The sequence below is a fragment of the Athene noctua genome, chromosome 2, assembly GCF_965140245.1.
Source record: "Athene noctua chromosome 2, bAthNoc1.hap1.1, whole genome shotgun sequence".
Lineage (NCBI taxonomy): Eukaryota > Metazoa > Chordata > Aves > Strigiformes > Strigidae > Athene > Athene noctua.
In genome coordinates this window covers 18,429,387-18,447,804 of record NC_134038.1, presented here as the reverse complement: position 1 = coordinate 18,447,804, position 18,418 = coordinate 18,429,387, and the positions used below count along the sequence as shown (strand labels likewise).

The 18,418-nt window shown below is 31.6% G+C and overlaps 1 protein-coding gene across 3 annotated transcripts in view; it reads right to left on the bottom strand.

Moving 5' to 3' along the window:
* CSMD3 (CUB and Sushi multiple domains 3) overlaps positions 1-18,418 on the bottom strand; it is a 732,271-nt gene that overhangs the window by 248,310 nt on the left and 465,543 nt on the right. For all 3 annotated transcript variants that reach the window (XM_074897604.1, XM_074897605.1, XM_074897607.1), the window contains one exon: positions 7,957-8,126. In XM_074897604.1, coding sequence (XP_074753705.1) covers positions 7,957-8,126 — 170 coding nt within the window. The remainder of the gene's footprint in view (positions 1-7,956; positions 8,127-18,418) is intronic.

Here is an 18,418-nt window from a genome sequence, read left to right as displayed (position 1 = left end):
AGTGGGGAGAGGTGCCATATCAGTTCAGTGTTTTTAAACCTGTGTTTTCTCTTTTACTGCCAGTATTGTAATGCTGGTCACAAACTATCAGCAAACACCTGCTTTGTGTAGCTGTATCTGCTTCAAGTCACTGAGGTGGTGTAATAGAAAAGCTCACATCTCCCCAACTTTGGATTGTTAAACCAACCTTTTTCTTTTTCTTTTTTTTTTTTTTTTTATGTAAAGAGAGGTTCAAATATTACTATAAAGTAAAAGGAAACTAGGAAATAAAATAAATCAAACAACTGTTTCTGTAAATTGAAGGAGTAATGTAATCTCTATGTAAATTGAAACACAGCACTTTTATTATTCATTTTTCTTCAAGAGTTGTTCTTTTCCATATTTGAAACAAACTTCTATCAGACTACTAAAGATATAGAACAATCTTTTAACAATTCCTAGCAAATTTCCTTACAAGCTTGGCTTTTTTAAAACATCACAGGTTGCTGCATTCCTATCATTCCTAAAAACAGTTAAACTGTAACTTAACAATAATTACTAACCCAAACACTATGTCATGTAGGATTTATTTAGTGACTCCTACAGTAACTAGAACTTTCGTAAATAGATTTTAAGAAAAATTGCCTTTGCAAATCAGTAAATTGACCTCTGAATAATTTTCGAATTGCAATATAGGGAAATTCTAAAGCTTTAGTTAAAAAAAATAGGGAATTGTCTCCAGTTCTAAATAAGATCTAATTGTATTAATTTGAAATGTAATTAAACCTTACATTTGTAAACAGGAATCTATACTACAATGAAATTACAAAATACACCAGCAGTAGTTGTAAGGAAACAAAGTGAATGTGAACTATTATGATGCCTGTTCTCCATCTGTGAGAATGACATACACGTAAACCCTATTGTGCAGAAATCCTCATGTCTCTAGCAATAGCAGAGACTTTACATTTAATGATCTGTTGAAATAAAACAAATAAGCCTTTTCTAGCTATCTCTAATTAATAAATAATTGTACAGCAGTTTAAGAAGATCAGCTAAATGACTTAGCGTAATTTTTTTGTTTGTTTTCTACTGATCAAGGAAATAAATTCCAAGTAAACTTCACATTTAAATGCCAATGTCCTTAAATGAAGTAAAAATATTAATTTAAAGAAAAATGGTACAATTAATGCTTATCAACTAAAAAATAATAAAAAATATAATAGTATTAAAATAGATTTCTTAATTTTATTTCAAGCTTCTTTAAAACTGTACTGAGACTAATAATCAAGTCAGTAAAAAAACCCAGAAAATTAGTTCTGAGATGGACTTAGTCTTGTTCCAGTAACTGAAAGAAAAACATCCATTCCAGGAGAATTACTGATATCTTCTTGAGATATTTACATCATGACAGACTTAAGGAAAACCCAGTTTAAATTTGATGCTCTTTCTCCTATCTGTCCAAGCCACTTATTAATAACAACACACAAGGTTTCAGGATTTATTTTATTTTTAAACACTGCATAAGAATAATCAATTTCCTGCTATGTGTGTATCACTTATAATTAACCAAAGGAAGCTATTAATAAGTTATACCAACTATATTCAATATCTCACCAGAACTTCCCCTAAACCACTTCATGATACAAATTTTCTCCATGATAGAATTTACACACACACACTTTATTGTCAATTTTGTTAACTTTCATCTCTCCAGAGTTGACACTAATTCTATTTTATGGGCTAACTAGCTGCCCCACTATTAGAGTACTTCTAAGCCTATATTATTTCTATGAAGGAACAAAATTTAAAGTACCCTAACACTTCTGAAACTCTATGATTCTTTGAGTAGGAGAACTGCACTTGGAGAAGAGAGGGATGTGATTCATCTGAACATGAAACTGAATTTTTTAAATTTTCTTTTGGTTGCTGACTTACAGATATTCAGAGTGACATATAGTCCTCTTCTTGAGATAGTGGGATCTCCCTTAGGACAATAAATGCATGTGTATTTTGTAGTATAATTCTCAATTTAAGTCATGCTGTCATTTCTGTGCTTCATTAAGTTAATGGACATTAAATAGAAAATTCTAGATGTAATTTAATTTATACACTTTAAGTTGCAAAGAAAGTGGTAACAGCCTACATTCTCTTGTGAGATTTGAAGAACCGGCATTTTCTTTCTAACCTTCCTAAAACAGGTAGGAGTTTTGCTAAAGATTTTGAATGAGTTAATAGTTCAGCTTCAGAATTTGATCCAGAAGATGAGATTATATGGGAATTAAGGTAGCACCATTATCTTATTTTTAATTTAGGAATATTCTTTCTTATACGCCTTTCCAGCACATCTGGATTTATGTCACTTGGGTGCTAAATGTATGGCCTGAATAATATAATGCCTGATTATGCCAGTGACAAGATATTTTAAAAACAGTGATCCATCCTTATCAGCTATTTAAAAACCTATTCTGATAAATGATTAATTCATAAAGAGCAGCAAAGGCACAGAAAATTGCATTAATGTCCTTCATATCACAGTGATATTTTGAAATGTTATAGGGAAGGATGCTAATGCTGAACACTTTACATAAATATGATTTGAACTGATGTAATGTTTAATTTGGGGAAGACAGGTTATGTTTGCATTTATGACTACAGAATATATAAGACTTCCTAAGCTTTCATGGGGTTCCACCATCAACAAATTTAAATGGAAATTAATAGTCTTTTTTCTGCTAACTTATTTAACTCCATAAAATTATAACAAGGAAATAGTATGAAGTGAACGTATGAAATCTGTGCATTTTAATCAAATTATTTTTGAGATTTGTCATTGAAACATAAAAGGCATATGGATATGAAGATCTGTGCCTTTTTAAAGAGAAGAAATAACATAAAATCAGCATCTCAAAGCTGAGGCTGTCAACACCCTGTCAAATGTATCATTTATATCACATGCAAATAGAAGCACTAATATAAAGACAGAAAAGGGCCCATATGTTTGGTGTGAGTTTTTTTTCTCCTGTATTTGTTACCTATTTCTCACTCATGTTTTCAGGATGATATTCCTAAAAGAATTATAATAGCAAGTGTGGAGATTCTTAGGAAGCAAATTAGCAAAACCCCCAGGCATTACCTTCCTTCAAGGTCTTTGCATAAAACCCCTCAAAAACTGAATCATGCACACATTTCAAAGCTGGCCCACAGGTGAGACAACAAACAAATGCAGTAAAACTGAAAGCACCACAATTTGCAAGAGCACCAAGTGCTGAGCCAAGACCAGAGGAAGGAGACCCTTGATGTCAGCTCTTCTATTTGGTTTATTGATACACCATTACCTGCCTGTTGCTGCACTGAGTGTGAAGGAGAAGAAAGAGTATTCATTGCAGTATCAAATATAATTCTTAAAACTATTTTATTCCACATAGTTGCAATCTCATCTTGCACATCAGCTCTCACTCTACATACTGCCAGGCACATAACCTACTTCAAAAGGAAAAGAAAATCCCCACAAACAGTTGATATTTTTTCCATCTCTGTCCTTTTCATACTCGGTGTTCCTTTCTCTTTTGTTTCAGGTTAATTTATGGAATCTGCCTGCAGATCTTTTTAGGGCAGGGATTGTTTTTTTTAACATTAAGAGAAAATTATTCAATAATTAGTATCATGCATACGTACATTTTTATTTATGTTGGTATCTACCGAAAATAAAGAAAATCATCATATTACTTTTGTTCAAGCTTCAATTATAATAAAATATGCCTTTCCCCCAGTAAATTAGAAAAGCATATTAAAAGATCTTTGACATACAAGAATACTTCCTACATTCAGCTGATTTCAACACAAATTAAGTGTTCACCACTAAGAATGGACTATTCAGGCAAGTAGAATTGCAACTCTGTTCCTTTCTGAGCATATCGAAAGGGTTTGCTTACAGCTAACAGAGACTACAGAGTTTACAAGCCAAACTGGTGAATAGAGATAAAAGCAAGGGAAAAAATGCAGGTAAAATTGTTCTCACATTTGGAAACAAACCATGTATTATTTTTCCCTGCCTCCCACAAAGAAAATTTACTCTAAACATTTTGTATTCTGGAAATGTAGTGAACAAATTCAGTGATCGGTACAATTACAAAGAAAGAAACGATTGTTATACAGTTTCTGAGATTAATGGATTTGCATATAGTGACTATACAGATCTTAAATTCTTCATATGCTTTCATGAAACTTTCATAAATACTAAAACAAGACGTGTCACTATCAAGAGCAGGTTTTAGCCCCGCACAAAAATAATAGAAGTAGACACACATATATTTCTTATCTTTTCCAATAAAAAACAACTAGCAAAAAAAAAAAAACAAACAAAAAAAACCCAAACCAAAAACCACATGCAACATTAATGTAAGTAGCCAGAGCATTTACATCAAAAAGATAAAAAGAGAATTGCATACTAAAGGAAACAAATAAAAAACAAATTATATGTTCTGAAACCTTTGTTCTATACCAGTTCAGAATTGATAAATGGGAACTCCTCCTTCATTGCCTAGGGAGTAACAGTAAGGGTGGTGATTTCTTTGCATTAAATATGCTGTTTGCCTCTAATGCTATATTCCCAGTCTGGCTCTTTCATTGTTTCAATCACAATGCTTGTCAGGTATAAAATTGATACATGGTCAGTTAATTCCTGTGGTAATCAGTAGACCCCATGCCTTGATTAAATAACATATCAAAAATTTACTAAAATATTCAGTCTCTTTATACATTGAATGGAATTTTATCTGAATAGCTCTAATAATCTAAAATATTAGCTGATAGAAAAAGTAACACAAAGTACATAATTAACTTCTTTGTCAACATTTTAATCTATCAGTTCTGAAGAACAGAGATTCATTACCCATTTCTTAACCAAAGTCTGTAGCTAAAAAACTGAGTTTTAATTATAAAATAATACAGGGTTCATTTACTTGTGTTTTGGGAAAGGAAGTCCTATCTGGAAGCTGTTGTTTAAGTATTTTGTTTTTCGAATGGTGAGTTCATCACGCTGCCTAGTTCGTAGTTAAAAGGGAACTGTCACTCACTATAAATCACTCAGCTGTTTAGTATAAGATTGGATGGGGGTTTTTTAACTCATCTTTTTTCCATTGCCATTTTTAATTCTAGAAGACATCATTATTCTTTACTTACCTCAGATATTTCTTAGACTTTGGTCAAGGCATTAATATTTATATATATTTACAAAAAGTGATATATATTAGGTAGATGTACACATCTGTTGACTATTATCGATTCACTTAAAACTAAAGTATAATCCTAACGTCCTATTCCTGTAGCCAAATGCATATTCTCCAAAGTCAGTAGAACAGGCAAATTAAGCAGAATTTTCTCTTTTTCCATTTTAGTTACAAATTCTACAAAAATAAAAGAAAGTTTACGCAAGCTTATATTCAGAGATGTTTTACTGGGATTAATGTAAATCAGTCTAAGAGAATACAGGAAAAAATATGTAGATAACCAAGATTACTTTCCTTATCTTGAAGATATTAATGATAAATACTAGGCATAATCCCAAGTCAATCACACACAAAATCTACCACTGATTGTTTTTCAGCTCCTCGAGATAAGAAGTAATCAATAATAATAGCGATCAACTTCAGAACTGGTTCCATGAGAAAAGTTTTGGAATGTGCAACTGCTTCTTTATAGTTCCTGAAACAAACCACCTTCTCAAATGAACACATCAAAAAAAAGTTTTATGGGATTTACAAAATTTGTAAGAGCTTCATCTGAGAGATGATGCAAGAAAAGACACGATGAGTTCCACAGATATAATTCCTTCCCACAATATTAAAGGTTAAGTGCCTCTGTCTTGCTACAATGAAAGATAGGCTGAAAAAAGTTATAATAAATAATATTTCTTGTATTTTTTGTTAATAGATTGGGGCTACCTTCAGCTCCTTATTATAATTCAAGACTACTGATCTGGAAAACACTTTAATTACTAGATATTACTTTCATCTAATAGACACACCTGCAAAACACAGCAAATATTTCTGCCCATGACATTTACAGCTGAGTGGTGGCCTCCCTCCATTTATAATTAATTTGGCATTACTCTTAAGTTCCCATTAATTGAGCAGCAATATTAAAGTAGAATTTTATTTTATAAGCCTCTGAGTTAACATTTTCTGGTTAAACATCTGTAGTGCACATGGTTGAAATGGGACTTGAAAAAACTTTCTCTTTACAAAATTGTATGTGTATTAAATGATTAAAGAAAAAAAGAAGAAAAAAGTTTGTCTTCATATTTATTCAAGTTTATATTAATATTTATATTTATATAAAAGTTTATATTGCTTTAACTGTATATAACTGTAGCTCCCTCCCTCCAGTGCTATGACTTTTACACTAAGATAATAGAGTTGAAAGGTTTCAACCTATGAACTCTTGAGGAAAATACAGTCATATACTTTGATTGAATGAGCATAAAAAATGTGGACAGAAATATTGGGATAGTGATTTGGATGGATAAGGGTTCAAATTCACGTGACCTGATTCAAATCTTATGCTAATTTTGGCTAAAAAATCTTACCATAAACTTCACTAATTTTTCTGCTTCATTAAGAAATTCCAAAAACGTTAAAATTACATACTTGCATATATCTTCTGCATGTTTTAACATTAACTTGAATAACTGAGGAGTTTTGTTTGGTTTTCTGCCATACTATTTATATGTTAATAAATACTAAGCATCTTTCAAAATTAAAACTTTCTGTATTAATGAATGTAAAAATTAAAAGATATCTAGATGGTTCTGAAATAAGCAGTGAGGCCAAAATAAAACGGGTATTTAGTAGCCTTTGCTTTATTTTGTTTTGATTGTGTTTTATGAAGAACATAATACTTTTATTTAAAACCTTTTAAAAATTATTTTATTCTTGTTGCCTGATTTCATCTTACATTAGTTGTTTAGGTCTGCTTATGCCTTAAGTATAATTAAACCTTTTTTGAAAATGCCTGTATCTGACAGAAATTCTAGCCTAATACTCAGATGGCTAAAGTTAGATGAGACAAAAATGAGATGGCAGAATATGGTGGAAAAACTTTTTTTAATCAAACATAATTGGGATGGTACCTCTTGTTCCTTTGATTTCTGAGACCCAAGTTTAATTAAGTGCTCTGAAAACTTAGACAATTATTGAATCGTTTTTACAGATATTTGATGGTATTTAGATAGTACGTGTTTGTCTTGTTTACCCAGGACAATACTAAAAGACACTCTGATCATCAGCAACTTTAAATATGTAGTTGGTTAAGCAATACATGCATTTGGAAATATATATTTTGGAGAACACAATAATAAAATCTATGAACAAATCAAAGTAAATGCTATGGAATTTATAGAGTGAAATCGCTCTACAAAACTCTGGAAACTTTTTATTATCCTGTTTTTCCCCTTTTTGTTTCTTTGTTTCATGCAAAAATTCTCTTCACATTTAATTGCTGTGAAATTCCAGGTGTTATATACCACACAAGATTAAAGTCGCTTAAAGCATAAACCTCATGTACAAAATGCAGTGGGTAGACAATGTATTAAATTAAGCTTCTAGGTGTAATGTTTAGGATGTTTAGATCATAGCTCAAGTTATGAAGATACTGAGGGAGAAAGTAGGATTTACAAAAGATGTAATTGATGAATATTTAACACTAAGAATAGACTACAAATACACATTAAGGCAACATATGGTTTAGAGTTTCAAACTTTTAAAATTGTATGTAGTCAGAAAAATATATGTTTAGACTATAGAAACACCTTAGGTTGCCTATTTTTTAACTTTTTAGAAACGGATCTGGTTTCGATACATATTTTCTAAGAGGAGCTTATTGCAAACTTACCTGACACTACCACGGACAGATAAACTTCAACAATATGAGGAACTATAAGTTTAGAAATAACAAATAATTTACATGATTACATACCTTAAGAACATCTCCTTGGGCTAAATGAAACGTTCTGGCAGAAATATTGATTCCTTTCCCTGCTTGTACCTGAATGCTATAAATACATTCATGGTTGTTTTCATAGTTAAGAGGATAATTTGGGGACAGTAAGATTCCTTCATTATTTGTCGTGGAGGCTCCACATTCAGCTGCAATTAAAAGAAAATGTTAAAGTATATTTTAATAGAAAACATAAAAAATTTTAGTAATGATGATAATGGGAATGTTAATGCAACCTAGTTCAATATTATTAACATCTATTGATATCTAAATTCTAGTTCTAAATATGTGTTCATGACAGTGATTGAAGGCTACAAGAATACTTCTAAATTGCAAAACTTTTTAATAAAACTATGTTAAAATGATATGGAGAGTTATATTAAGGCACATTCTATAATTATAATGTTTAAAGTATCTTTCTTGAATTTTCTTTTGGAATAAATATACTTGTTTTTACTTCTCTAACAGAAATTCATAAGTACTTGCAAATTAAATTAAAGTTAAAAAAATCTAAAAGTTTTTATGTGTATATATGTATATATACATGCACATGTATAAATATACATACATAGATGCACACAGATTAATGAAAAAAGTTAATTTTTCTCTATTAATTTATTTTAATAAACAACATAGTCAATCGTATAAATCACAGTAGAAAAAGTATATCTACCAGTTAAACAATAAAAAAGAAAATTTTATTAATAAACAAGTAGAAAAATAGTCATTCTGATGGGAAAAAAAATAAATATATAAAATAGATTTAAATATGAAAGTGTTTCCAAGTAATGCTGTGATTTCCAAACAGAAACCTTGTAGTTGAGGACTTTGGTATCTAAGTTTAATCACAAAAAAAACCCTTGAAAACATAAAAACTTGAGGCATTAACTTTCATTTACTATCATAACTTGGATGACCTATATAATTTTAATTAAGACACTTTTAGCATTGAGGTACCAGGTATTTTAAATTAACAGTGACAATTCTGTCCTTCCCTATTTATTTAGTCTTGATAAGTGGTCATTATATTTTAAGGACAAGAGCATTTCCTCTCTTTTAACAGATTTGGATTAATTTTTAATTTAGTGTAACACTAAATTTTCTGGGTTTATGGGTTTTTTTCAGGATCATTTCAATATTCTTGACATTTATTTTACCCAGTCTCATGAGGATGCACCCCAGTTATTTTAACTTAGGAAATCCTATTGTGCAAAACTATGTGCTACTTTTAATGGTTTGAAATTATGTTTAAACAATCTATGGTATCTATTTTAAGAGCTATAATTGTTTATTATCATTATTATAGTTCCCTCACTAGACTTGCTTGAGCAAAATCCAGGATGTTGAAATACATATTTTGTATCTCAAATTTGTTCATTAAACGGCAAAAAAATGTTAACTTCTCTTTCTGTATGCAGCTAAAACAAACATTGTGCAGAAAGCCAAATTGGGCACAGATCAAAGCAGAAGAAATGTTTGAAGACGATGTGTAATTCAATAGTGACACAGAACAAGTACCCAAATAATTCAGATGTCATCAGTTTCTTTTAGAACAGTTGGATACACATAATCTGGGCAGAAATGGAAAACATTTTAGTCCACGTGATCATGTCTATCCTTTTATTTCATTCTCATATAATGGTTATTTGCTACTCTGAAGATGCATAGGTCAGTTTGAATTACAACAATAGGAGTAAGATTATTATAATTTCAGGTTTGTGGGATATCCTTTCCCATTTCAGAGAGATAGAAAAGACAACAGGGACAAGGTAATAATGGTATTAAATTGATCCAAAAACTCTGCTTTTGTCAGAACTGTAATTCAACGGAATTTTTAAAAATCTGAACACAGCAGGGAGCCGAATGTTAGGACATTTTTAACTAATATTTGAAAGCCATGCTATGCTTTCTGTTAAAACACCAGGAAATTATTCATGTCATAATATTTACCAATCTGATTGTACTTTTCTTAAGTTAGAGTGAGAATGTTGTGTTCCAAATTGTGGGTGCCCCATCACTGGAGGTGTTCAAGGTCAGGTTGGATGGGATTTTGAGCAACCTGATCTAGTGAAAGATGTTCCTGCCCATGGAAGGGGCGTGAACTAGATGATCTTCAAAAGTCCCTTCCGACCCAAACCATTCTGTGATTCTATGTACAATTTCAACCCTTGTGTTAGCAGATAAGAAAGCAAGTTTAGTAACATTAGTCTTGAAAACCAGAGTATAAAATAATTTCTCCCATAGCATTCAGTTATACCATTACAGTTCCACATAAGCACACACTGCAGCCTACAACAGTAGCTTCTGTTGTACACTTCTCAGAGGGATTCTCACAAAATCAGCAGTTAGTTCCTGGCTTCTCTACTTGCTCCCTGTCAGCGTAAATTGTTACTTTAAAAAAACCAACACCAAAATCCACAAAGCACCAAACACACACACACAAAACAGCAGTATACTTCTGAATAAGTGCTGAATCAAACAGGTAATATATGTGTTATATACTGAATATATACAGACAGTTATGTGGCTGAAAATTATGTGGAACTTCAGGTAACCTATAGTTGCCTTCTATTCTTTGATGTTAATACTATAGCATAATTTTTAAAGGGCCATAATACTTCTATGTGCAGTTAACTCGAGTAAAAAAGTGTCAGGGGGAAAAAAAATGTTAACTGAGTTATTAAGTTTAAAATAAATACAAATATTAAATGTATGTAATTTGTTTAAAGTGTTTAGAAAAGAATTTTAACAGGCATTGCAGCGAGTAACAGAAAAGAAGACTGAAGAAGCAAACTGGCATAAAACGAGAGGAAAATGTGTATAGAGGAAAATATAGAAGAGGGAAAAGAAGGGACAAAACACTCTTTCAGAAGTAAAGGATAAATCACAGAGGAACAGAAGTCTGTAACCATCCTTTAAAAACATACTTAGAATGTTAGCAGAAATTACAAACATTTCTGCACTGCCTTAATGTTTCATTTTAGCAACATTCCCTATTCAATGAAGGTGAAATTCAGGTTGTTTTATTGACAAAGTTAGAAAAAAAAAAATCCACTTATTTCAGCTGAAACTTAGAACCAACCCTACACACTTGGCTTATAGGAAAAAAATAAATAGGGAAAATATACCAACATCCAGTTTTGTTTCCTCGAATACTTTATTTGAGCCTTATATAAAGTGCAAGGACCTAACACTAAGATTGAAGTAAATAATTGTTTCTGGACTTTAGCAGAAATATAGAATTATATCAGTATTAGAAAGGGAAATTTAAAAATATCAAAGAAAAATAATGAAAGGAAAGTAATGATAAAATGAGCTATTTGTAAGAAAGGACTGTTATTCTTTTGGTTATAAATGTGTGTTTATTGCACATCTCCATAATATAACAGACGAGTTTAAACTACAGTTTATTAGTGTATTTAAATTCTGTAATTGTGTAAAATGCCATTGTTATTGTACCCAAGAATGAAATGCATCTGTTTGGGTAGTGTTACCATTTCAAAACAATCCTTCCATGAATGGTGGGTTTTGTTTGGTTTTTTTTTTTTTTTTAAATTGCACTATTAGGACAATTTTGCAAGGTTTCTCATAATTCAGATGATGAAATGCTCATCATAATTATAAAAAAAAAAAAAGTGTCGTGTTGCTACAGATTGAAATTTAACCACTGTTTTCTTCAAGACAATCACTTGGAAACATAAGAGCTGCAAATAGCAGTTCTGTATTTTGAAAAGATGTTATCTTTGTTTAGGAGACTAAGAAAATTGCAACAGTTTGACTGGGCAGGGAAGTGGAAACGTTCTAAAAAGGATTTTATCTTTAACCAACAGTGGTACTAGACTGCAAATCAGCAGTTACTTCAGAAGTATATCTAAATTCAGTGTTCAACAAACTGTTTCTTATAAAATTCTTAGTCTTCTGAATTCTACGTCTTCGACTGATGGCAGATGTAACCAAGAAAACAGACTCTTGTCAAAACAAGACAACAAAACAAAAGATGACAATCTTGAAAGGATTAAGTTGTGAGCAAAGCATTCTTTCCCTGGATAACCTGAGTTATGACGTGATCAAAAGTTTTCCAGGTGTTTTTGGTATCCTGACAGAGTGAAGTACAAGGAACCCTATGCTGTTGAAAGAAATGAAAGGAACATTGTTTTCTTCGGTCACTAAGAATAGTGTTTTCTACTTTTATTTTATATTGTTCCAAAAGACCAGATTCCCAAATTAATAACTGCAATGTCTTATTATGTATCTGCAGTACATGCATCTACATCAGAGCTGATCTGACCATAAAAAGATTCATGTGGCTGCCTGTGTATTAAATTTATTAAATATACTTTGCACATACTTTTTTTTGCTGTTATCTGTCTGCATAGTTTGTTATAATGAAAAACACTATTGTCAGATTTGGGAAGGTTCTATATTTAAGACCTACCCATAATTTTACGTCAAGCTGCTGTTTCTAATAAAATGGCCAAATATGAAAGAAATAATTGTTCGATATAATTATTTACATTATTACTATTATTTTTCATAATTAATAGCTCCATCTGACAAGAAAGGGGTGGAGTCCCATATACTTTAAACAATATGATCCTGCACTGCATTTGACCAAAGGAGGATGGAGAAATAGCATGACAAATTAGCTTCTATATTACCGTTAACAAGGTAAAATGTATTAACAAATACATTAGGAGAATTTAAACAACCAACGTGCACAATTAACTTTTAAACTAACTATAACATTTTCATAAACAAAGCAAGCAAATCCAAACCACAAAACTAAACCAAAACACAACATAGCTCAAGAAGTGTTGGATCATAATAAAAATTTCCACACAGTGAACAGGAACAGTTAAAACTTTATGTAAAATATTAAAATAAAAACTGTTATGAAAGTGCTTTCCACAATATAATTCCATTATATTAACAGATGGTGAGCCCTCCATAGCTGTATTTTGCTTTATTCAGGATATCCTGCCCCTGAAGAAAATAACAGAAATACAACATATTCAGAAATGACAGGAGAAATATTTAAAGTAATAAATTTGTCTCTCACAAACAAAAGGAAGATTAGGATTAATTTGTTCTGAGAGGAATCAATAACATATTTACAAGTGAATATCACAGTCCTTAAACTGAGAATTCATGCTACCAAAATATTCCATAAATTAAAAATTTTTATTAACTAGGAAAAGGAAACTTTTTCAAACCCAAAATATTAAAAACAATCTTTGCCTTCAATTTCGTGTATTCACAAAAATGGATAAAGCTATGCAAAAAGACTCTAATGGCAATATGGAATAAGATGTGTAGAGGGTAGCTAATGGGTATGCTGCTAATTAAGAGACTGCAATTACTGCAGACGTATCTGTGGTAGAACTTTCACTCCATTGGTTAGATAATTGTGCTTCAGTTCAACCCTAAATTTATTTTTTCTCTCATACAATATAACCTTTCAGACATTTCTATTTTTCACTCAGGTATTCCCTGAAAAGCTCCTTAACTCAAGCTTGGCAAAGAAGCTACACTGGTAAACAGAAAAAGCTTTTTCACTTCAGCAAAAATCTTTACCAGCAAAGATCCATAAACAATATTAATTGGAGAGTATGCAATAAACATGACATAAATGAATGGATTTCCCTGTTGATTTTTCATGTTTGTTTTTTTGCTTTTCATAATTGTAAGGGGTATAGTTCCTTGCAAATCTGTATGACAGTATCAGAGACTCTCTTTAGGATATACTGAGAAAAATGGACAGAAAATGTTACAAGGAGAAATATAAGTGGAAGCAGCATATGAGCACAAGAAAACACTGTCTTCCAGCTAAGGTTTAGCAGACTGGAAAGAAATTGTATGGCCTTGAAAAAGCCAAAGGAAAAGGCCCTACACAGGCGGAAAGCTATGAAGAGACTAGATTATTTTCTTTACATAGAAACAACTATAAATTCTGACATGACAGTTATAATGAAAGGTAATGCAATTTGGCTAGGCTATTGGACAGCCTTGTAAGGGAAGAAAGAAAAAAGAAAGGGAAAGAAAAAAGAAAATGGAAGAGGGCAGGGGAGAGAAAAAAAGACATGAGAAATCCCAGCATAAAAGGGATGACTTTCTACATTTCACAAGTAAGACCTGACTTTGAGAAAGCAGTGTGTGTGCTGAATATGAACACAGTATTTGGTTATTATTTGAATAATGCATGAAGAGAAAGCATGAAACTGAGGAATGACAGTACTATCACAGATCTTTAATTATCTTAATTCCATTATTGATTACCAGAAAAGTTTAATTTTATCTATCTCATTATTTTCTCTTTAAAGCAACAATAATTGCTCTTGTTTGTTCTTGCCTATAACACACTTAACCCTATGAAAACAACTGAACTGCATATTCACAAACTTAAGATGATACTTGTGCTCTGTATCACAAGCTGGACACATACCCCTAATATATTGTTGAAAATGTTTATTACTTAGGACTATCCAGAGCTTAGATTTTGCTTCTAAAAAAAACCTAAAAGTGAACAAGTATTCATGCTTAAAGTATTTTTCAAAGACTCTATTACTCAAAATCAAAACAACAAAAAAATTTCACTGTCCATGTTGAAGCTGAAAGCAAGCAGTTTAAAGATTCTGGGCTTTTTGTTGTTGTTGTTCATTAGATATATCCATTTAACAGACTGTACTGGATTTCGCTGGGATGGAGTTAATTCATAGTAGCCCATATAGTGTGTGCTTTAGATTTGTGACCAAAACAGTATTGATAACACACCACCAATGTTCTGGCTACTCCTGAACAGCACTTGCCCAGCATCAAAGCCTTCTCTGTTTTTATGTTGCCCCACAGTAAATAGGTAAGAGGCTGGTAGGGAACACAGCTGTGACAACTGACCTGAATTGACAAAGAGGTATTTCATGCCAGAGAGTGTCACTCTCAGCAATAAAATTGGCGGAGTTTTTTCAAAGTAGTCCTTGCTTGGGGATCAACTGGGTATCAGTCTGCTGGTGGTGAGTGACTGCCTCTGCATCACTTTTTTTTTGTTTTTCTTTTTTTCCCATCACTTATTAAACTGACTTTACTTTAACCCACAGGTTTGTGTTGGTTGTTTTTGTCTTTGCTTTTGACATTCCTATTCTCTTCCTCATCCCACTGTAGGGAGTGAGCAAGAGGCTGGGTTGGGTACTCATACACCAGCTGGGGGCAACCCATCATGTAGATTAGGATCCTCTAACAATAAGACTATTTTACAGTCGTTTCATAGGCCATTCATATTAATAAAAATATGCAGCATTAAATAAAGCAGTCTCAAAAAAACTCCAGTGAAAAATTTCCTGCTACTATTTTTTATTTCAATTCTTTATCTTCTATAATACGCCTTTCCAAATGTTCTTGAAAAATTGGAGAATTTGCCTGAATAAGGAGGAAAACTCAGTAAAATAAATGAAAAGTTTTGTGATTAGTAATAAACGGCACAGAAAGACTTAAGTACTAACAGTAGATCAAAAACTTCAGATAGCTCACCCGTAGGGATGACTTCTTCATAATATCATAAGATTAAGATATATAAATGTGAGTACTGCCTGTGTCTCTTCTGTCTGATAGTGGTAAGGCCTCAAATTTGAGCAATGTATTGAACTTTAGGAAGTTCATTTCAAAGAATAGGTAAGTGGAAAAGTAGAGAAATTCCAGAGGCAAGAGTCAAGAATGACCACAAATCTGAAAAGACTGACAATATATATGTTTTGATACAAAACAAGGCATCAGTCTTCAACATGTGGAAGCAGCTAAAGAGAGAAGTTGAAAGACTTATCACATTAAATAGACTTGATTTCAACAGTTTCGTCTTCCCCCAAGAAGAAAATTTTTCCCCTCCCTATTTTTAGTTATTTGCTTAAAGAAACATTAACCTTCACAAGATAAAGTATTTGATATTACTGCTTGCTCATAATGAGATTGTATATTTAAATAAATACAAAAGTTTTCCAAATTGAATTATGAAATGATTAATTTCTCAATTATTCTCATGATATTTTACAGTATTGTTCAGTACAAGTCTCTATGCTCATTAAAGAGGGATATTAATTTAGATACCAAAATATTAGCCAGCAAAAGCCAAACCAAATGAAAACAAACCAATGACAGTATGTTAACATTGTTAGTTACCTAAAACTCCATACATATGCTGGAAACACAAGTGATGCAATTCACAAGTGACTATAGACATCTACCCCCAAAATGGTTGACTCCTACAGAGGACTCATCTATATTGAGAATACAGACATTTGCTATGAAGGTAACTTTAGGATATTAGGAATGCTGTACAGATGTATAAACAAGACATGCACATATATTTGTGTGAACCTCTACCAATCACGTAACAAGTGAATGTGGTTATTTGTAATTATCACATTCATCAGGATTTACAATAATAGTACTAATTCTGTAACAGTTTATCAACTTTGAAGATAGTAGTCATTTACCAGAACAAGCTAAATAAACAGAAATATGAAAAATACTTCTGCATTGGTAGAAAAGACTTGTTATAAAAATCCTTCCAGCACAGCATTAAGCCCTACAGAATTCAGATAATGCCATAATTTGAGCAGTTCAGCAGTTTCAGTAACAAATATTTACTTGCTATTTGAACATTACTTTTTATTTATGAATTCTTAATTTCAAAATATAATTTATTGTCTTCATTTTGAATTAAGTTTTGAAAATAGTATCTTCATAAATTGAATAATATTAATTAATATATATAATTTCTTTATCCAACTTCTGAGTAAGAAGAAAGACAGCTTCTGATTCACTGGCAAATTATTTGATTTAGCATTTATTATAATTGGCTATGCTGTTTCAGGAGTAGCACTTGGCCTTCTTTGTATCCAGAAAGGGATTCTTGATAAATGTTCTGGCAAGAATTCTGAATAATCCTGTTATCCACCTACATCTACAATTGCTTTTTTAAATTCGTTATATCATTGACCAGACCTATTTCCACAATTCAATTAATGTTGAAGGGAAAATTACTTATTTATAACAGCTTTACTATTTTAAAGTGTTATTTTCTTGCATTAATGGAAAAGAAAATTTAATCTTTTGAGCTAATTTACTTCTGCAATTTGTATAGGAAAACACTTCCATCATCTCTCTTTCTATATTAAAATGTGTACAAGCTCATTACCTTTCTTCTTAACCCTTCTCTGACCTCCTACCAGCTCTACAGTATTTTTATGAAGATAGATTTGGAAATATTTTAGGTGAAACTACAAGATACTGCAAGCAGTTTTCCATACGAACTTCCATATTATTTTTATTTTGTTTTCAGTGATTCTGAAATAAATTTCTTAAGTTAATGTTATTTAGAATTCTTAAGTATAACTGCAATGAGCTGTCTTTTTTATTTTTAATTTTTGTTTCCCTCATGGTATTTATCAACCTTAACATTTATTTTATCATACAGTTTATCTGTTAATTCATCCAGCATATTAAGTCTCTCAGGTTCTTTGACATTTTCTTCTGGTTCTAACTATTCTAATCAACTGCTATCACAGAGTTCTCTTTCAAATCAGTAATGAACATATTAAAGCAAGATACAAAATCTGAAACATATGATAATATGATCGATTTTTTGTATATATGTTCTTCACTTTGCTACAAAGTTTTTTTTCCTTAGGTTTTTTTTTTTTTTTAATCAAATTCATAGAATCTCATGTGAAACTTTCTTAAGTTTTACTGAAAAAAGTAAATTATTCTTTATCCATTAGTTCTCTGTACTTTTAATGAAAAAAACTAAAATTTAATCTCTCTTTACAGGACCTAGACCACTGGGTGAATGCTGACATGAAATTCTGACCCATAAAGATGACCATTTTAGGTGATAGGCTAACCCTTTGCTATGTCTGCCCAGGGTAAAAGAGGGATGTGAGAAGAATGATAATTTACCTAGAGTTTTGGTGAGTTAAAAAGTGTTCCAGCTATGTACATGTGATGTTTTCCTGATATACAGATGAATATACAGAACAGCACAACCTGTTATTTCCTCAGTTTGCAAAGGAAATAATACCATACTGGGAATAGGTCAGAGAGTAATAATACAAACTGAGAGTTTTCAAATGTTGACAATATGATTATTAGCCTGGACATTTAGTTGGCCATTATTATATGCATATCATCATGATGAAATGGGTATAAAATATAGACAGTATTGTCTGTTTGGCTTTGTCTGTACTTGAAGATACTCCAGAGAGTATAATTACTAACTTTTAAATATTCTCAGTCTACTGGAAATCTAATGTAGCTATGTATTTCCCAGAATCTCTGCACCATGTCAAGCAGCCCTATCTCACATTTGGCAGATGTGCCTTCTGTTGCTGGTCTTCTTTTGATTTAGTATGTGGCACCAAAAATACAGCAAAGATAGTAGAAGATCATCCTGTGA